This window comes from Catharus ustulatus, chromosome 1, assembly GCF_009819885.2.
Source record: "Catharus ustulatus isolate bCatUst1 chromosome 1, bCatUst1.pri.v2, whole genome shotgun sequence".
Taxonomy (NCBI): Eukaryota; Metazoa; Chordata; class Aves; order Passeriformes; family Turdidae; genus Catharus; species Catharus ustulatus.
In genome coordinates, this window is record NC_046221.1 from 99293435 (window position 1) to 99315203 (window position 21769).

Below are 21769 nucleotides of genomic sequence, written 5' to 3' on the forward strand. Positions count from 1 at the left end.
ATCCTCATCCATATGAATGCAAGGAAATCTGAAAACATTTCAGGATAACACTGTAGAGCAATAAAGGGCAACATAATAGAAATATGATCCTGCAAGGTTTATTACAGGCACACAAAGATAAATACATGAAAAAAATTACAGTAAATTCACGAATACAAGCCGCACTGAGTATAAGCCGCATCTCTGGGTGTTGGCAAATATTTCGGTTTTTGTCCATAGATAAGCCGCACCCGAACATAAGCCACTCTGTCATTCGCAGCAAGGACCCGCGTGCAATTACTAACAGAACCGCGGGAGGGCGGGGTTTACTGGCTGAGCTAAGGCTGTGCAGACTCGGCCCACTAGGGGCTACTGACGGGGCCAGGTAGCCCAGCCCGGTGCTGCCGCTCGGGGCCGGCCGCCGCTGCCACTGGGCTCGGTCACCCCGGGTTGGCGCTGCCCCGCGGTGGCAGGCAGGGACGGAGCTTCCCCCGCTCCTACGGCAGCGGCGGCGGGCGGGGACGGAGCTTTCCTGCGCCCGTGGCGCCGGCGGTGGGCGCGGACAAAGCACCCCGCCTCCTCCCCGGGCCGCAGCAATGGCTGCGCAGGGCTCCTGTCGGCTCCTGGAGCCGCAGCAACGGCGGCGCCCCCCCCGTCGGCTCCCCGGGCCGCGGCAATGGCGGTGCAGGGCTCCCGTCGGCTCCCCGGGCCGCTGCAACGGCGGTGCCCCCCCCGCGTCCTCCCCGGGCCGCGGCAATGACGGCGCGGCCCCCCCCCCTCCTCCCTGGACCGCGGCAATGGCGGCGCCCCCCGCCTTTCCCCCCCCCGTCCTCCCCGAACAGCGGCAATGGTGGTGCCCCGCCCCCCCTCCCCTGGGCTGCAGCAGAGGAGGGAAGAAGAGAGCTCTCCCGCCTCTCTCCCCGCCCCCCGTGCTGCCTGCAGGGAGCCAGGGCAACACGGTAACACTGTAACAATTGCGAAATGCCGGCTTTTACTGGCAGGTGCTTGGCTCGGCACTCTGGCTGGCACGTCTGGGGTTGTAAATGTCAGAAAATTATTCACATATTAGCCGCCCCCGACTATTAGCCGCACTTCCGGGTTTCCACCAAAATTTTTGTCAAATTGCTGCGGCTTGTATTCGTGAAATTACTGTACAGTAATTTCACGACTATAAGGCGCACCCTTTTGACTAAAATTTGGGTCCGAACCCAGAAGTGCGCCTTATAGTCCGGTGTGCCTTATATAATGTACAAAGTTGCAAAATTTGCCAACCCAGAAGTGCAAGCCATGAGCCGAGCCGTGCAGAGTGGGCAGGACCGGGCAGCCGAAGGCAACCCCTGGCCAGCAGGAGCCACACAGGGAGGGAGGGAGCGGGCAGCCCCACGCCACCTCAAGCTGCAGGCAGCCCCGAGCTGTGAGCAGTCCCGAGCCGCCCCAAACCGTCCCAAGCCGTGGCAGCCCTGAGCCGCCCTGAACCGCAGCAACCCTGAGGTGTGAGCTGTGGCCACCCTGAGCCCCGCCTCACCAGCCGGGGACGGGTGGTCGTGCTGGGGCCCGTGCACGGGGAGGGCGCTTGGGGCTGTGTTTAAAGGCTGCACCAATCTGTGGAAAATGTGTGCAAATTGAGCACGTGCCAGTAAACTCCACGATCGCGGGATTCCATTACTAATTCGTTACTTTGTTGCGCGGGACACGGATCTTTGGTGCAAAAAAAAAGTGCGCCTTGTAGTCTGGTGCACCCTTTATAATGTACAAAGTTGCAAAATTTGCCGACTCATGGAGGTGCACCTTATAGTCCAGTGCGCCTTATGGTCATGAAATTACTGTAAATTACTCAACTCCAGAGGATTCTGTGTTCCTTATAGCAACAAACTGCCTACAAACTACTAAGCATTGCCTAGGTAAAGGTTAAAAATTGGAACCAGAAATAATTCCGTTCACACACGACTGTCTTCAACATTTACTCCCTGTCCTCCTACCCTTCCTTCTCCTCCTCTGATGTTAATAATTAGATACCAGTTTTGAATTAGTGCATCAGGCCATACTATCAAGATATCATGAAATCCATAGCAATTCATTTTGTCTGCACAGAGAAGGAAGCAAAGGTGTTTCCTGTGGCCACTGTGGTATTGCACTATCACAAATTTCAGGGTTGAAAGTACAGAGGAGGTTTTTCTGTTCATGATCCAGTTAGGCTTACTTATGAAGGCCAAAGAAGTCTCTCTGCTCTCATTTATAGCATTGAGGTAGGAGACCAAAAAAAGCCCCTAAAATACATCACAGAACGAACCCAACCCTGCTCTGTGTATAACTTAGTAAGGAGAAAGCAGAAGTCTTGAAAACAGCAAGGCCCACATTCACATCAGCCTTCCCACCTACAACTCCATTGGAAGCCTTGCATGGCACGTAGGCAAGCTGGGAAGCAGCTATAAATGGGATGAGGTGCTGCTCTGACCATGTAGCATCCTCAGCAAAGGTTGATTGACTGCTGAGAGCATCCCTCCAAAGGGACAGGATGCCATGATCAGAGTGCTGTACAACTATTGCAAGTGGGCAGAATTCATGACAGGAGCAATTTTGTAACTAATATTTCTAAAACTCACATAGGACACCCATAATTAGACAGGTTTATCTATCACACAACCTCTACAAATCTGCCCAAAATGTTGACTGCTCTGTCAGAAACACCATGGCAGATTATGTTTGCTCAATAAAGTATTAGCTTTTATAACGTTTCATATAAGCAAGGGTGAATTAAAAACTTTGCTGTCAGAGGCTTAAGTTTGTAAAGATTTCCAATATTTTCACAACAAATTGGTGAATTGACATCAGTTTATGGAGGGAAACGCAGTTGTTTGTAATAGGCTGGCAATCATCAGCTCATAGTTCCCATGGAAACAATAAATTGCTATGCATGAGTAATGGGGAGTGATTACATTTAGAATAATTATGGCAAAAAGTAATTAAGCAAGATGAGAAGAACATACAGCATAATTTGCCTTCTTCTTCTACCAATGGCAATCCACATGCCAGTTTTCAATTAGGTTTCTTAACCATCATAAGACCTTTCCAGGCTGTAGCCCACTTATGGAGTCATTCTTTATATATCTTTAGATGATCACAAATTGACTGAATAATAGCTGAGTTTTATCATGTTTTTTCCTTTGTACCTACATAGCTCTCATACTGTTAATTACAGAAATATGAGTGCAAACTGACTAAGGCCAGAAGGGCCACTGTGATCATCAGGTCTACACACTCTGCTACATAAGCTGCATTTTCTTCCTCACAGCAGTGCTATCACCTAGTCCATATTTTGAAATTTAAATGCATAAAATCTTTCAAGAAATAGCCAGAAGTGAGTAGATGCAAGGTGAATATATTACACTTGCTCATTAAGCATTCTAAGGTCATTTGTACCCATGGCTTAATGTTAAGGCTTCCTCTTAATTAAGATTCAACCGTTATAGCCTAATTTCTCTGTGTGTGACCTTGTGAACTCCTCCACTGGTTTCAGAGATGCAGAGTGTGTCTGTCTGTCTGCAGAGAAATGAGAAGTTATTAGGGCACTTCTTAACAAGAGCCTTCTGCACTGAGTTTACATCACTTGGCTTGGATAGCAGGGGTGGCTGCTGGGAGAAGGTGCCAGAAGCTGTGTGACAGAGCCAGTGCCAGCCAGCTCCATGGTGATCCCACTGTTGGCCAAGGCTGAGCACAGCAGAGATGTGGCATTGGCTCTGGCACAACACAGCTGAGGGGGCATGGGGTATGGAAACTGCATTGGGAGAACAAGTGAGGACATGGGAGAGAAACAGCCCTGAAGACACCAAGGTTAGTGGAGAAGGAGGGGCAGGATGTGCTGCAGGTGCAGGGGCAGAGATTCCCCTGCAGCTCATGTGCAGACCATGGAGAGGCTGCTGTGCCCTTGCAGCCAGTGGAAATCCATAGTGGAGCAGAGATCCACCTGCAGCCTCTGGGGGACTCCAACCTGCAGCAGGTGGATGCCTGAAGGAGGCTGGGAAACCATGGGAAACCCATGCTGGAGTAGGCTTCTGGCAGGACCGGTGGTGCTATCAAGAAAGGACCCCACACTGGAGCAGGTATGCTGGCAGAACTTGTGATCCCAAGGAGCACTCATGCTGGAGCAGCCTGTTCCTGAGGGACTGCACCCCATGGGAGTGACTCACACTGGAGCAGATTGTGAAGAACTGCAGCCCACGGGAAGGACTCATATTGGAGAGGTTCATGGAGAACTATCACTGGTGGGAGGGACTCCACACTGGAAGAAGGGAAGAGTGTGAGGAGGCTTCCCACTGAGGAAGAAGGGTTGACAGAGTGTGATTAAACAGACTGCAGCTCCCATCCCCTGTGCCCCTGTGCTGGTCAGGGTGCAGAGGTAAAGAAAATAGGAGTTAAGCTGAGCCCAGGAAGAAGGGAAGGGTGGGGAGAGGGTATTTTTTAAATGAGGGGTTATTTCTCATTATCCTGTTCTGATTTGATTGGTAATGAATTAAACTAATTTCCCCAAGTTGATGCTATTCTGTCCATGACAGTAACTGGCGAGTGATCTCTCCCTGTCCTTATATTGATCAATGAGCCTTTCCTTATATTTTCTCTACTGTGTGTAGTTAGGAGGAGAGTGTGCTGAACTGCTAACAGAGTTCAGCTGGGGTATTTTGGTTTTTTTAAGAAGTTCTAGGAAATGTCTCTGTGAAAGCCCCTGCTTTGCAGTGGTGCTTCCTGTGGCTCAAATCCAGTACCAACATCCTCTGAATTCAGCATTCCAGGGTTTGTGCAGGCCATTTCAGTCACGCAGAGTTGAAGGTCATGTTTAGTTCACTGGCAGTTTCAGACTCATCATTTTCTAGTACAATAATAATTTTTTAAAGTTTGTCCCACATTCTTCATTCCTAAATGTAAAACTTTTCATTTTGCTATATCAAAACTACCCTTTTGCTTGTGCTAAATTGTGACATTCAATGTAAAGGAACTGCCACACCATCACCTCTACTATATATGTCACAACTACAAGGCATTAGCAGTCATTTTGTATTTTCTTTCAAAATCTTCATATTGAACTTCAACAAGGTAATAAGTTCTTGACAAGTGTTGCTAGAAACATCTATGTAGCTCAGATGATATATTGATAAATGAGAGGTTTTATTTTTTTCAACAAATTTTAGGTGTGGCTAGGTGTTTACAGAGGAATGGAATGACCATGCAATGGAAATTGTAGTTTTCCAAGAAAATAATGCTGCCATTAGGGAAATAAAATCTATAAAATGAGATCTCAGCCTTCATCCAGTAAATATATCTGGCCAAAGTGCACCACTGTTTCTACAAATGTCACACGCAAAGGATTCTTGAGTACTGCACAGTAAAATTGATAAGGGCACATAATTTTAAATCTATATTGTAGCTTTTAAATTTGGTTTAAAAGGTTTTTGTTATGTGTAAAACTGATTATATTTTGGTTTTGTGCTCAACCATCTTTTTTTCCTGTATTGAAATAGCTGTTGATCAATGTTAAAGCAAATATACACACAAATATGCATCGAGTTGATTGCCTTTTTCCAAAACTGGTGCCACATATAGGCTTTCATAAAAGAGGTTTCTACTTCACATCATTGAAGGACTCATAGTTTTTTCTTATATTCAATTATATGAATCTGGCTCTATTTCTCCATCTCTTAAACTATACAAAAATTACAGATATTTAAACTACACTTGAAAAAGAAATATTAATGAATTCCATATATTTCAATAGACTTCTTACCAGACTGAATGGAGGACCATGCCTCCATGACCTTGAAAATCAGAGTATTTGTTATATCAGTTAAATTTTCTACACCTAGTGACATCTACCTGTCAAAGTCTATTCAGTTTTACTTTTACACTATTTCTTCTGGAAGTTTTCACAAATATGCTGCCTGTTTTTAATAATTATGTAAACATTTTGTAAGGAAAGAAGTTTGTATCTCATATGACAGAGCCAAGAAAAGATGGTACAGACCTATTGGAACTACCCTTTGATAATTCATGTGAAGTACAACATATCTCAGAACAACTACACACTATTTTACATGCACTATACATTGAAACAAACACAAATTTTGAATTTTTTGGTTTTTGACATTTGCCCATGTACTGAATACAGAAAACAAACACAAGCTCTGTAAGGTACAAGTTGTTCTTTTCTCTGCTGTCCTTTTTTCTGAAAATATCACAAATATCTTTGGGTTCAATGTGTCACATCACACTGTGAAGCAATCGTGAACATAACAGTCTCTAAAATAATGTATTCACAAAATTATTTTATAAAGTGATCCCTCTCCTTCCCTAAAATGTGTGATTCAAAGCAAAACTGATTTCACTGCAACATTAAATATATAAAGGTTAATGTTTATCTCTTGGAGATAGTAACATTATTTTTTGAAAATGGAGATCTAATCAATTATGAAAATTATAAAGTTAAGTTTTGAAGGAAGAGATGCATGCACACGTAGTAAAAGGCAATGCAAAGGTCAAAGGACCTTAACTTATAAATTTTCATTTAAATGCCCTATCTTGCCAAGATTAAATGGTTTTTAAAATATGTTTTTTTCAATGCTTACATTTAGAAAAAATATTTCTGAAGAATTTTAAAATACTCACAGTTCCAACTAATTTCATCAAATAAAATATTGAAAGAATATTAGGATTGTAGTTGGGAACACTCAACTACAAAATTTAAGTTTGCTCCTTATACAGTCATAATGTGTTTTACATATAATTTCAGCCAGTTTGGGCATATTTTTATAATCTATTGCAGCATGAAATTTTGTTAACAACCCTAGACATATGAAAATTTTGAACAAATTTTACATTTTTTGATGCAAGAATTTCAGGCAATTATGAAAGATTACATTACTGCATATGTTTAGTACATACTTGTGACTGAGAGCAGTGTAGTTGGATGACTCAGAAGCAGCCATTAAGTGTCAGCTCAACTTGCAACTAATAAGATTCTTTTCTTCAAAATGAGTTACGTGGGTAACACAATTACCTGGGAAGTAGCACGGCTGAACATAAAGTTACACAAGTTCCTACATTTTACTGCATGTTTGCACATATTCAACAGTATGTTGGTAATGATTAATTGGAGTTTTTTGGCTATGGATCCTAAATCTGATTTATATACAGCAGTGCACAGTGTGCATCTGGGCCCACACACAACTTGGAATTGTATTTTAGTCTTTATTAGAGGAAGAAGAGCTCTGCTGTAATCTTTTGTATTATATCTCAAACAACCTACGCACAATCAGGCAGGGCAAACATGGCACTAAGAACCCTGGTGGAATAATTTCTTCACCTCTTTTAATGAGATTTCTGTATCTCTTCTGTACCTTTTTTTTTCTGTATCTTTTGTAATGAGATTTTCTGTATCTTTTTTCAAGGCAAAAGTGGTGCAAAGCAGAAAGTGTGATGTATAAAATACAAACTGTTAGAAACCTGCTGCAGTGTCTTAGTTTGAGAGGAATCTGAGTAAACATTCCTGTTATTTATTTTATTTTGTACAGCATAACATTTTCAAATTCACACAACAGGATGGAATTCAGTGGGCCTAGGCAGAGAAATATATATTTTTTTAATCTTGCCTTTACTTCACGTACACTGAAATCAACCTTTCTGCTTACAAAAAGACATAAAAAACATATTAAGCCAGTCAATGAGGTGAAACTTCTGCTTTGCTTTCCACCAGAAACCACAACCCCTGCCAACAAGCTCAGAAGCTGGAAGCAAATACTCAGCTGTAGGGGGTCTTAGCACCCATTCCCTGATTTTCCACCCAAATCAGGTATTTCTGTGGCAGGACACCTTCCTGAGCGTGTCCAGCTGCTCAGGGGTTGGGCACAGTTCACTGCACACATTCACACTGCTTCTGTGTTCATAACCTTTGTGTCACAGCTGAGTATGACAAAGTCACTCTAGAGACACAGACCAACAAAGGCACGTTTCAGGCAGGAAACTGAGCCTTATACAGTCAGCTGCTTCTTAAGGTTTCCCTGAAAAGTCAGGTGGAAGTTTTACTGATACTCACCAGGAGCAAGATGGGACCTTTCTAGCTAGTTGTTTCAGAAGTCCCTACCCTCCCATTCCCTCATCCTAAAAAATTCAGACAGATGTAGCTCCATTACTATCAAGTTTAAAGGTTTACCATCAGGTTTAAAATTATGTACAATTAGGGAAAAAAATTCCTTGCTAGATGAGATACTTAGCTTGTTATTATAATTTTTTTTACAATTATGTTTACATAGCAATTTTTATTCAAAATAATAAAACAGCAATTTTTAAAAATAAAAATACAACTTTCAAAATCATAGAATTTCCTCAAATTTTGCAAATTCAGCTGAAGTTTGATAATGCTTTAATAATTTTAGGTGATGAGTATCTCAAAACTCAAAGGAGCTTCTTTCTAGGCTGTTTCCAGACCTCAGTCCCAGCCCAGGAAATGGTTTCCTAAAGAGATAAAACCTTCTTTTCCAATTGTGAGTGTTTAAAAATATATATTTGTATATATTTTTATTTTTTGTTCCTAGAAATATCATCAAATGGTCTCTTCCTATGAAAGAATAGACACAAACACCATGCATGCAATAGCATGTCTTTGATACTGTTTTACTGATTCCAAGAAGACAATACTGACACATAAACATAGATATTTTTATGTGAGCTAACTCTCCATAGTTGATGTTCCACCACTCTGAATTATTATTTTTTTCCAAAGCAAGTCTGTGGAGAAAAAGGAATCTGAACGAGCATCTGGCCAACACCACTCAGCATCTTCAAAGACCAGGAGGGGGTTGCAGGACTCTTTCAGCAATTTCACACACAATACCAAACCTGGGGGAGTGTTGGATATTCTGGAAAGCAGGCATGCCTTTCAAAGGGCCCTTGGTAAACTGGAAACCTGGAAGTAACAGCTATCAAATGCATGAAGATCAAGTATTCCAAAAGCCAAGTCCTGGCACTTGCACTGGGATTCAATGCAAATCTGTAGAAAAGGATTCGAGGGCTTGTAAAGCAGAAATTAAACATAAGTCAGCAGCACATCCTTGCAGCCATAAATTATGATAATACTGGGCTGTATTGACAAGAACCAGCCAGTGGGTCAAGAGGAGCAATTACTCTGCTCAGTGCTTGTGAGGCCACATCTGGAACACACTCCTCAGTTTTGAGCGCCCCATTTCATGAGAGGGATGGATGTGCTGCAGGAAGGGCAGGAGAATGCCACTGAGCCAGGCAGGGACCTGAGGAGTGGCTGACAGCAGCACATGGTCTCAGTAGGGAAGGCTGAGGGGAAATTCAATCTTAAATTTACACATTATTCAGTTAGAGAAAAGAGTTCAGTACACAGTGAAAGGGCAGAAAGCAATGATCACAAGATACATCAAGAGACATCCCAGCTGTGGATAAGAAAAAAAAATTAGTGAGGGTAATTAGGCACTAGCACAGGTTGCTCCAATAATATTGTTGAATTGGCATCCTTAGAAATTTTCAGATTTTGCCTAGAGAAAGAAGTGATACAACTCTGAGGGCATCCCTGCCTTGAGAGGAACCTTTGAGAGGTCCCTTTAATTTGATTTGCTCTGTGACTTTGAGGGTCATTAATAAAAAAAGGTGAATTCATGTCTTACTCCAGCTAAATAATGTTTTTAAAGGAGTAACTGTTTTCCTTTATTTCTTCAGTGGTTTACCACCTAAAGACATTTTAAGTAAATTTATAAATTTGCGGAAACTACTAATTTTATTTAAGAATTTGCGGAAATGTACCATTTACCTTATGAACTTTGCATTAATTTAAATGCAACCTTCTTTATATTTCCAGTTTAAAACTATATGATATTAAGCTCCACCCACAACTTTTAAGGGAGTGCTACTTTTAAATCCTTAAGCATTGTCCAGAGCTTCTAATATTTTAAAACATATGTATACATTACACGTTTAAAACTGTATCTCCATCTCCAAGCCCATGAAATTAAGAAAACATACATACACATGCACATGCAGCACATGAAGAAAAGCTTCCCCCAGTTAGACACAAGTCTTAATTTTGGCACAACTACATACAGGCCTATATAGTGCACCCAAAAGTTGTGTGTGTACAGTAAGGCAGCCACATGAAGTGGAAAACCAATCCATCCTTGCTGAGTAAGGCATACTAAAACCAGCTAAACAGATGGAAATAGCATTTCCTCTCTAAAGCAATTGCCTCAAGGTGTACACAACTTATTCCAACTTCAAATCAGAGCCCAAGTTTACTTTAAAAAGAAAAAAAAGTGCTGTTAAAACAATTTGAAGAGTGAACAAAAGCTTTCCTCTTTGAAATCACAGTAGTCCAGTATTTATTAGGACATGAAATTTATCCATTTTTCACTTTCATGGAATAAGATGTCAGAAAATTACCTGCCCACATCAACATCTTGTATGCTTAGTGAGTAAGAATACAGACATATCATCTCAACATTTTTTTTTCACAAATATCTATAGAAGTCCAAGAGCTTTATTTGACAAAGCTATCTAAGATGAAAAGGATCAGCCCAGGTTTCTTTCACGAGTTTCACAAACTTTGGTTACAAATGCGACTTCAGTACATTAAATACCAATTAGCTTTATCAAGATAAACCCAGGATAAAGCCCATTGTGCTTTTTTTTTCTTGGTGTTTAGTTTACATAAAGAAGAGCCAACATGCAGAGCTTCTCAACATTCACACGTGGGTACAATTGGTAGAGGGTGGTGTATCTATCCGACTTTTATTTTCCTTAGCATCATTCAGAAGTGACTCATTACCAATCTGGCATTTGAAGACTTGTTTGTAGGCCTTCCTAAAATTTTCAGATAGAAATGCATATATGATTGGGTTCACAGAAGAATTGCTGTAAGCCAGGCAGTGTGCAGTTACCCTGAAGAGAAAGGAGGCTTGAGTCAGTGGGAAAACTCCGAATTCAGCCCAGAGATGGATCACATGATGAGGCAGCCAGGAGATGCCAAACACCACTACCACCACCAACACAGTCTGTGCTGTCTGAGACAAGGAAAGGAAAACACATATGTCTGATGAGCACTCAAAGAACCAGCTTTAAACCTACTTTAAAACTACTATTTGGAGGGGGAGAAACCCCAAAAACACAGCAAAAAGTGTACTGAGAGGGAGCACACTGCAGTACTTGTTACTGATTTCACCCCATCACCTATATGGGCTTTATTTTGCATAAACTACTGCAAAGACAACCTCAGCCTTGGAAAATGTCATAGTAAACAGCAAATGCACAACCTTCCTCAAAGGTAAAGAATGATGTTCCTAATTCCCTACCCAAAAGCTTGGCCTTTTCTGAAGTGGACCTAAGCCTGTTGTAAAATAATGACACCAGGGGTCTTTGGGAAATCTCATCCAGATCTAATGATCTATGTTTTAGTACAGTGCACAAGAATTTGTGATTAAAATTTCAAGAGAGATCTATCATGCACGAAGGCAGCTGGTGGAAAAGCTTAGAGTTTGGCCAAGTGTTTACTTAAGTAAGCTTTTTGGAAGTGTCTCCTTTAAACACAGAATTTCCACAGAGAGGGTCATACAAAAACATTTTGGGATACAGTTAGTGAAAAAAAAAAAAAAACCAAAAACAAAAGTAAGGGCTGAAATTTCTGGTGATTGCACATTATCAAAAGCAACCTGGAAATTAAAGTTCACCACCAAATTAAAAAATGGAACAAAATATATCCTCAGTGCTGCTTCTATATTTCACTTCCATTATTTATGAGAGGACCATCAATTTCATTAGATCCATCCTGAGCTCCAGAATCAGCTGGTAGGGACCCTCCAGGTAGAATTTGACTGTCAACATTTTCTTTAGCTTTCATCTACTTCAGACACAGCAGTTAGAGCTTTGCAGTGGACTAATTAATATCTATTCCTCTACCAAGAGTCTCTTTCAGCTAAACAAGTCTCCAAATAAAAGTCCAATAATAATTCCAAAGCATATTATGTCATGAGCCCTTATAATTTCTGTATTAAAACTTTATAAAGTAATTTTTCAGGTAACTTCTTCACATCCAAAACTAACCTAGAGGCCACAGAGTGATAAATATTGCAGGATAGACAATGTGTAGATATTTTGCTATTTATTGAACTTGGTCTATACTTCTTGAACTGATTAATGTACAGTAACAATTAAACTGAACTACCTAATCAGAACATGAGTTAGCTTAGAAAAACTTACAGGAAAAACGTTTTGATTTCTGTGATTACAGGCCAAAATAACTTATGAGAGATGCTGTTATTGGTCAGTATAATCTCACAACAGAAACCAAAGGATATTAAATCTGTATTTAATATAATTGGTTTAGTCTAAAGAAATATCTGTTTCCACAAGCCATTCCTCTACTTATCCCTATGAAGTTTAAATCAGTTGCCAGTAAAACAGCCACAGAGATATTTTCTTTTTTCAGGTCTTATCAGGAGAATGTGTTCTGACAATGCTGCATAAATTAAGAGCAATTTATTCTCTGATTTATGTGTTCAATGGGTTAATATTACAAGTGAAAACAAATTATCAGGATACCACATGCAGTATTACTTCAAAAGAGGCATATTAATTCAGTTTGTTCAAAATTCTAAGAAAAATTAAGTAGGAAAATGACTTTCAATAGGCTATCGATGCACCTGAAAGCAGAGGGTGGCAACGTGTCTCTTGTAACTTTTACTTAAGGTGTTTCACATCTGCAGAAGAAGCAAATTTGTATTAGGAAACCTCACAACATCTGTTTTATCCCATTGTTCCTTCTAAGCCTAACTTCAGAGCTTACTTTTCCAAAATCACCACTTTGTTTTGCAAGCAAGGTATCACTAAAGCTCTTTTCTACTTGCTGGGAGCTTGCTTAGGGTTTCTTACTGGCAAATAAAATCCACTTGAAGTATATGATGTTAATATTGAGGATCTTTGACCAAAAAACATTATAAATAGTATTTAGGCAAATTAATATTTTTCTTTTTTTTCTTTTCCCACACATGCAGCAAATTTATTTTAAGATTCTGCTACTAGAATGTTCATAAAGGCTTGGATAAAGCTAAAAATGTGTAATTACACCTGTAATGCATTCTTCACAAGGCAGTAGAAGGAAAAGAAGACAGATAAGTTAACCAGAGAGCATTAACACACTAACGGAGACAGGGTTGCTTTGAAAAACATGAGTTAAGCCTTAGGTTTAGAAACTCATTTTCTAGGGAAAAAAAATTCTGGACTACTTTTTGGTTTTTTTCTTCTATGCCTACTGAACCCTGATACCTTCAAGCAGTCTTGATCATGTATGTAATGCTTTATCCTGAAGTTAAGGAAGTCAGAAAATTTTTGAGAGTTAGAAGCTAGAGGAAATGCAGAGATATTTCCAGTTTGAGAATAATTTAGATGAGAGATGGCAATGTACAAAATGTCTTTGAAAACTACACCTTTGACCTTGACAACATTAAATGTAAAAGTATATTTGTTAAGTATTTTACTGAGACAGGGCCATAATGCTTTTAATTCTAGGAATCAAAATCTATCGTGTAGGATATTATTTTAAAAAGTACAGAATGCATAAATGAGAGAGTACTTATTCCCCGTTGAGTCCAGGGACTCAATTTATCATAAATCTCATTTACATTGCAGGCGCTCTCCATGCCCACATGAAAATAGTGATCAGATCAAATGAAGAGCTACAGCTTAAGGGGTTTTTCTCCACATCCATAAAATGAGAAGTTAGTCAAATGATCACTGTGGTCAGATCTGCTCAAAAATCATGACCACATTATATTAACTGGCAAATTCTCTGTTTAAATGCATCTTTCAAATATTATTCTAAATCATGAAGCTTATATTCTTTTTTAAAGACCTCTCATTATTCTATTTGTATCCAGTACATAACTTATATCTTGAATGTAGGAGAAGAAAACATTGTGTGGAAAATCAATAGAAGAATTGAAGAATCATTGAAAGTCTCTTATTATACTCCTACTGGGAAGCACAATAAATTTCATTTTAAAGGCTCCTCATACAGGCCAGGAATTACTCACTAAAACATTATAAAATCAACTAGTTAAAAAAAAATTAAAATCCTGTGTTTACAAGTCAGGGGAAAATGCCTGTGAGGAAAAAAAAAAAAGAAAAAAGTAATACAAAAGACAGGTTGTCTTCCTGTGCCTAAATTTCAGATACTCTGAAGTTCCAAATATGAGGATCTCAGGTAGTGGCTTGATGCGATGTGATAGAAAACTTTCATCAAAAAGGTCCCGATCTGCTAAGTTCAGAGGGACACTGACTATTTCATTAAATACTTAATTTTAATTTCTTCTCTCTGTAACATCTTCAGCAACAAGTACCAAATTAGCTTAGCCATAAAGCTAAAATACTCACAAATTAGTATTAGTAGTGAATGCATCATACCTTTTTCTTGGATGCTTCTGACTTCTTTGACATGTTTCTCAACTTCTTATGCAGATGATTAAGAACCTGAAAAGATAAATTTGCATCTCTTTATCATATTTCCCCAATTTCTATTCAAACAAAATTCAAACCCATGTATCTCAGAGTATACCTGTGCTCTCTAGTACTGCATGATTCACTAACAAATATCACTGAAACAGCTTACACATTTCAAGCATGCACAGTAGGAAAGTCAAAAGAATTATGTGAGTCTGGGTGAACCAACAAGTACGAAGCAGACCACAACTGAATTCTTATAAAAATATTCAGATGTATTACATAACAAATACATACCAAAAATCAACAAGGAAAACAGATGGAAACCTATCTTGTACATAGAATTAATGTTCTTTCTTCTTCCATATAAAGTCAAAGACTGTTGGTTTAGAATGACCTTTAGTGTGTGTGTAACATAAGAAAAGTGTATATTTTGAGTCAGAGCTTTTCTGAGTCACCTGCATAATTTTCTTCCTTCAGATGGATGCTTGGTTAACATAATCAAGATGTTGGCACTATTTGATCTTTGAAAGAAGCTTAGGCTTTCAAACATAATTTATACTAAAATGAGACATGACACACGAGGCATGACACATGAGGCATGACATTTAACAACGTGATGATACTCACCATGTGTCTTTCACAAGCAAATTTTAAAAATACATCACAAAAAGGTTCATTGTCCAAGAGCAGGATCCAAACTAACATAATCATTTACACATAAGGTTTTGGATAGAGGATACACAGAGATCTTGAGATGGAGAAAAGGGTCCAAATTCAGATTCTTTAATATCATCTGGGGGCATTTTCTCTGTTCTTTGGGGTGCACAGCTAACCACTATCAGGATAGACATCAGCCAAGATGATCTAGAGACTTGATCCCACTCTGGCATTTGAGTTTTATAGACATACATATTGAATTAAAAGAAGTGAGATGGTATTTGTGAATATCCAGAGCTCGTCAGCAGACTTCATTTTTTGGGTGTTTACTCCTAGCTACCAGAGAACCACCAACAACAATAAAAATAAGGAATTACTTATAATCACTTAGTATTGTAAGTGCAGTTCATTTGTGCCTGTTTCTGTACTACCATGTGACTCACCCTGTGTGCACTTCCTATTAGGAAACACTATCCAGGCCACTTCCAAGGGCTAACCTGAGCTAAGAAAAAGCAGGAGAAAAATAAATGGACTTTCCCTGAGAAAGTCCCATTTTGACTTCATTGCTTTCTTCTTCAGCATGAAGACCCAAAGGAAAACACAGAACCCCAGCAGAAGCACAGGAAGATAACTGTCCCTCACAAACTTCTTATTCACCTCCCATTACCATGTACAGACCAGCTGAAGTGCTGAGTCCATCAGTGAAAAACATAAAACTAAAAAAAGGGCATGGGACGAATGCAATTAAGTTCATGTCCCATCACTGCTGCTTCATCTATCATACCCCTTTCTCATAACTTACCGTGATGGTCTGTTTCTACCCCATCAAGTGCCACCCAGTGACGGCACTGTTCTGTGATTCTCCCTCATAGCCCAAAACTACAGTCAGATAAACTCTTCCCAGAGATCAGAACTGCAAAATCTTTTTTAAAGTTATAAACACTTTTTCCTTCTGTTCTGAAACTTTCAGCCCAAAGTTTTGCATTATGTCTCTTTCCAGTAACAGGTAAATTAGGTATTTGAGAGGGTTGGGAGGTGGTGTCAATTTAGATTATAGCCTTCAAATGAACCTTCTCAGCTTCCCCTCTTTTGGATTACATACACATTTCATAAAATAAGTATTTGCAGTGTTCATAGTATTGTACCAGATGGCATGAAAGGTAGCAGCAAGAGAAATAGGCAAAATGCAATTACTTATCAACAGCAGTGGAACAGCTCTCAAAGATCTACACAGAATGCCATGGAGTATTAAAAAAGAGCCATGTTTATGCACAACCACTACAAGGCAAATTGAAGACACTCCCCCCACTACCCTGTTCAAATTGCCTCTTCTCTGGGCCAATGAATAATCAGTTGTTCCTGTGACAGCCCGAATGAACAATTATTCTACAATGTGCCTCTTAATTTGTCTCAGGTTATTTCTCTTAAGAAATTATTTCAAAATATCCACTAACAGATTTGCATGTGTATTTTTAACCCTTCCTTCCTTCCTTCCTTCCTTCCTTCCTTCCTTCCTTCCTTCCTTCCTTCCTTCCTTCCTTCCTCTCTCTTTTCTCTCTTTAAAACTTTTAAAAAAATTATTCTTTTCCCCCACTTGTTTCAGAAACTATGTTCAAAATGGCTTGAGATCCCTGACTGAGGACTTTGACCAAATCAAGCTGAGAAAGATATTTTTCCAATACAGGAGTGATGAAAATAGCTTCAACTATCTGTACCTATTCATGTCAGTCTACCAAACACTGTGAAAGTTTGACGTCTACACTGTTAAAAACCATGTTTGCTGTCTGGCATTTCACTGACCACGCCCTCATGATCAGCCACTGAAAATCATGCAGAAGGAAAGCCTGCACAAGGTCACTATCTAGTCAGAATGAACTGCTTGTTTTATGGATAATGTAAGCATTACATTCTGAACCATCTTTGTAGTATGAACCTGATTGAAATTCAAGTGTCATTGCCTGCATGCATGCTTTAAAATAATGTTGCTACTTCTATTGTCACAAGAGATCCTTCACCCTCTTTCAATTAAGAGTGTGTGACTAATGTGTCATACCTTTTTTTTTTCTCTTTCAGTGCAGTTTAATGAAGTTTTCCCCTTGCTGCTCTGTAAAACTTAGGGTATAATAACCAGAGCCAGATAAGCTTTTATTTTATGTTCAGCCTGTTGCTTTTTATGGCTTAGTTTTAACCAAGTCTTTAAATCATGCATGACATGAATTCAGAATGTTCAGAATGATAGATAAGAATGGAAACATTCTTAAGGCAAGACATATTTGTTTTAAAGAAAGTTTTCAACATTATACATCTATAAAAGGAAATGTTTTCTAATAATTATAGGTGTCCAACCTAAAAGTTTGATTGAAAGAGGCCTGACTTTCAAGGAGTGAATCCTTGAAAAATGGAGGTACCCAGAATTAATTACAACATAACATAACCCTGGCAGATGTTAGAAGCTGACTGGGAATCATTTATCACTTTATCCTTTAAGGACACATTAGTGAGCAAATGTAGCACTGTTATGAAACACTTACAAAAAGCCAGTATTACAAAATTATAGCAAGTAAAATGATAATAAAAGAGTCAAAACTCAAGGTGTCTGTAAGCACTCAATGCTGAGACTCAGTTGATCCCTACATAATCACTGCTCCTCCCTCTGATGTAGTAAGCTTCTTTCAAGAGTAGTTCTGTGAGGCAACAGAAGCTGATTTCCCATGGATTTGTGACTTCTTTACCGTGCTCCCAAAAAGATGTGTCTTCTCTGTAAGTTGATAAGACCTCTTCCCTTATGGTTGGTGTGTAACAGTTGAATGCAAACTGACTCCTTAAAAGAGAGAGGATAATGGAGACTGCATTCTTAATTGTCTGCTGTTTTCACAAAACTAGGGAAGCATCCTTAATTCTGATATTTTCACTCCTCTATCAAAAGTTTGCATTGAAACTGAACCAGTGTTAGTTGTGGAAGAGAGAAAAGAGGTAGCTGTACACAAAAGACAGAGCATGACCTCATAAATCTTTGCCTGAAGAGCATATATCACATGAGATATTTTGGGAGGACACTGCTTCCAGCACTACTTCAGCACTTCTGTACATTGTAACAGCATTGTTGTCCATGAGAAAAATGCAAATCTCTGCTAATATGATATAAATGTGAATGAGAGAGAGAAAGACCTTGGCTCCCTATTAGAGTGCCTAAAAAATGACACGTTCAATACTGAAAGTTCAACAGCAATTTGTTTATGAAAGAAACAGAATTGCCTTAAAGAAGTCTGGAAAAGGCAATATATTCAAATAGAGAAATGAGTCTCCTTTGTCTTAATTTACAGTAGCAGAAGATTGTGTTATCTTGCTGATCCACAGTTCATGAAAAGCAGTGAAGTCCATAAGAAACTAATGCAGAGATTAATGTATCCTATGAAGACAGGCTGAGAGAGCTGGGGTTGCCTGAGAAAAGAAGGCTCTCCCTGCCCCGAATTACTGCACTTGGAGGTTTGCCAGGGGCTCCTAAAGAAGGGAAGAGTGAGTCTTTAGCTGTGGGGTACAAATACTTTCCATAGCTCTATAAGAGTCACTGTACTTTTCAGCTTGCAAACTGATGGGAATACCAGCTATCGCCTAGCTATCATCTAAAATCCACCCCTGCAGGTTGGCTCCTCCAGCCTGACACCATGGCAAGCAGGATCACACATACAGGCTCAAAACACACCACAAAGCCAGGGTGAGACTCTAGCCTGACAATAGTTTAGGTACATTATTTCATTGTAATTTCAAGTGGTCTTGATTTTAGTAACTTGTTCTTGGGCATATTTTTCACATAGAGTAGCTTCTGTTGGCTTGGAGGGGTTTTTTGTTGCTTTTTTTAAAACTACATATTAATTCTAATAGATTAACTTCTGTAGAGGTGCTTTGTAATGACGAATTGTGTTTTATTTACTATGCATATATTTTGGTTAAGCATATTTTTTTATAATACCTACACTGTATAGGACTATGCTAATTTGAAAAGATTTTTTTTAAATCTTCTCTCGTATAATTAGACTCTGAAGGCCAGTACTTTATGCTGAAAATGAAGATGCTTTGGCTTTAAAAAGGAAAGAATTAGTAGCTGAAATGCCCCTGTGCACACATTCTGTAATGTTCTCCCTGCGATGTGTAATACTTTCTTCAAACTGACAATCTATCACTACAGCTCAGTATTCACCACAGCAGATGAAATACCAGTGTATTCATTCAGGGAAAGCAGGATTTGGTTTATGTACGAAAACTTGTGTTTCTTCATTTGCCAGGTTGGATTTGTTCCACTATGAACAGCCATTTAGAAATGTTGTCCTTTGTGTTCTGCACACCTTGGTTTCATTAGAGTAGGACGACATTATAACCTCAATTTGCACATCACAATTAAGCTGATGTAATACACATAAAACTGAGCAGAACATAAAATTACTTGTTCAAATTAAGTACTTCAGGTACCTCTATTCAACTTGCCAGCTGAAGAACTGACCTAAGCAGTCTGTATGTGCAAGAGCAGTCCTATCCTCTCAAATGCAAATCACTGCCTAAGGAGAAATCCTGCAACTGCAGCTGGCACAGAAACAGGAGGAGCTCTGCCTTTCTCAGCAGGTAGCAACTGCGCTCCAGATCCCATTCAGCAGTAAGCAGAGGACTGTACGCTGAAGGTTGCAATTATTACTCCAGAAAAATGTGACATTTTTGCTAAAGCAGAAAAGTCCTTAAATGCTCATATTCAGGCACCCTTAATTATTGCTTTTTCCTACCTGGGTTCTCATGTCCTGCTCCCTAGAACCACCTGGCTTTGCTGAAGTCAGAGGTAACTCTCTCATTAACTTCAACTGGGGCAAGACATGGCACCACAGGGACCAGGCAGCATGATGCACATTTTATTCTTAACACCAAACAGATAATTTTTGTCACTTTCAAATGCACTGCACATTTAAAAGAACCACAATGCTTCATCTGAAGCCTGAACAACTTGTTGCTTTGTTGTACTTTATTGAGTCAAAACTCCTCATACACCACCGCAAGAAATTAAAAGAGTCATTGTGATGGAGAAAGCAGCAGAGAACTGGGGGTTCTTAGCATTCTACAGCAAGGGAATCTGACAGAGAGATCCCAGTAATTGCCAGAACACCCCCCCACTCACCCCATGCAGTCGTTCTGACCTCTCTGTGATATTGAACATATGTTGTCCCCCCTCAGACATTCCTCAGCTATAAAACCTGCCCTCTCCCTTTGTGGCACAAACTCACCCTTGCTGCTTTTTCTCCCAGCAGCGCCAAGTCCCTCCACATACCCAGAAATGGCCCTATGGCTCATGGACACCTTTTCCACCACTGTGTGCCCCCATCCTTTTACATTGCCCCACCTTGGCATAGCAGAAGGAGATGAGCAGCAGTGGGAGCAGATACCCGAAGACGAATGTGCAAATCACGTAGACCTTCTTGTGGCGTGGGTTGGGCCAGAACTCCCAGCAGAAGGTCTGGTTGCTGGTCTCACGGTGGAAGATGCGCTGGTGGTGAGCCACAGGCGAGGCCATGGCGAAGGAGAGCGCCCAGATGAGCCCCACACCCAACATTGCATTGCGGGGAACACGCAAAGCTGAGGAGCGTCGGGAGTGCACGATGGCCACGTAGCGGTCCACAGACATGGCTGAGAGCGTGAAGATGCTCACCAGCATGGAGATGGTAAAGAAGTAGTGGATGAACTTGCAGATGAAGGCTCCTAGCACCCAGGTGGGGAGTATGTAGACCGTGGACTGGAAGGGGATGCAGAAGAGCAGGTAGGCTAGGTCGGCGATGCTCAGGTTGAGGATGAAGATGTTGGTGGTGCTCCGGCGCTTGCCTGGCTTGCTCCTTGCCAGCACCGTGATCACCAGGGTGTTGCCCAGCACCCCCAGGGTGAAGATTAAACCGAAGACGATCAAGGTGATGAAGTTCTCGATGCCGATGCCGAAGAGGGGCTTCCCCTCGGCCTCGGGCAGCCCGGACAGGTTGAACTCCCCGCGGGGAGTCTCTGCCGCTGCTCGGGACAGGTTGAGGAGCTCCAACGCGGACTCTCCTGTCTCCATCCTTCCCCTTGCGAGTCGGGCAAAGTTTCCGCGGACGGAACGCGGAGCCGCCTCCTCCCGGCAGCGCGGAGCGCGGCGAGCCCGGGGCAGCCGCTCCAGCAGCACCGGCACGGGCGGCGGGGAGGGAAGAGCGGAGGTGCCCGGGGCGCAGCTTGCGCTGCCGGGAGCGGAGCCGGCGCGGCAGCCCCGCCGCCCCCGCAGCAGCAGCAGCAGCAGGAGCAGGAGCAGCAGCCCCAGCGCTCCGCCCGCCCGGCCGCGCCCGCCCCGCCCGCACAGCCGCGGAGTCTCTGCGCTGCTTCGGGAGACTGGGCTCTCCGGGAACGTCTCCTCGGAGAAAGGGGAGGTGGGGTTTTCTCGTCCTCTTTATGTCCCCCCGCCTGTTCTTCCCTCCCTTCGGCTTAGCAGGGGCTCCCCCCACCCAGGGCAGCCGGAATCCCGGTCCTGTCCCCAGGAAACTTCGCTCGGTGCCCCCGCTCCGAGGGAGGCTCGGGAGCCGCGTCTCCCAGCAGGGCCAGGCAGCGCTCGGCTGCTTCAGCCGGGAACAGGTGAACT

The 21769-nt window shown here is 41.2% G+C and overlaps 1 protein-coding gene across 1 annotated transcript; it reads right to left on the minus strand.

Annotated features, from left to right (window-relative positions):
• Positions 1-8611: 8611 nt before the first annotated feature.
• Positions 8612-21333, minus strand: GALR1 (galanin receptor 1). The gene is made up of 3 exons (XM_033077114.1): positions 20516-21333; positions 14440-14505; positions 8612-11045 (listed from the first exon to the last, which is right to left on the minus strand). The coding sequence occupies exons 1-3, from the start codon at positions 21215-21217 to the stop codon at positions 10728-10730; spliced, it is 1086 nt and encodes a 361-aa protein (XP_032933005.1). The 5' UTR covers positions 21218-21333; the 3' UTR covers positions 8612-10727.
• Between the last annotated feature and the right edge of the window lie 436 nt (positions 21334-21769).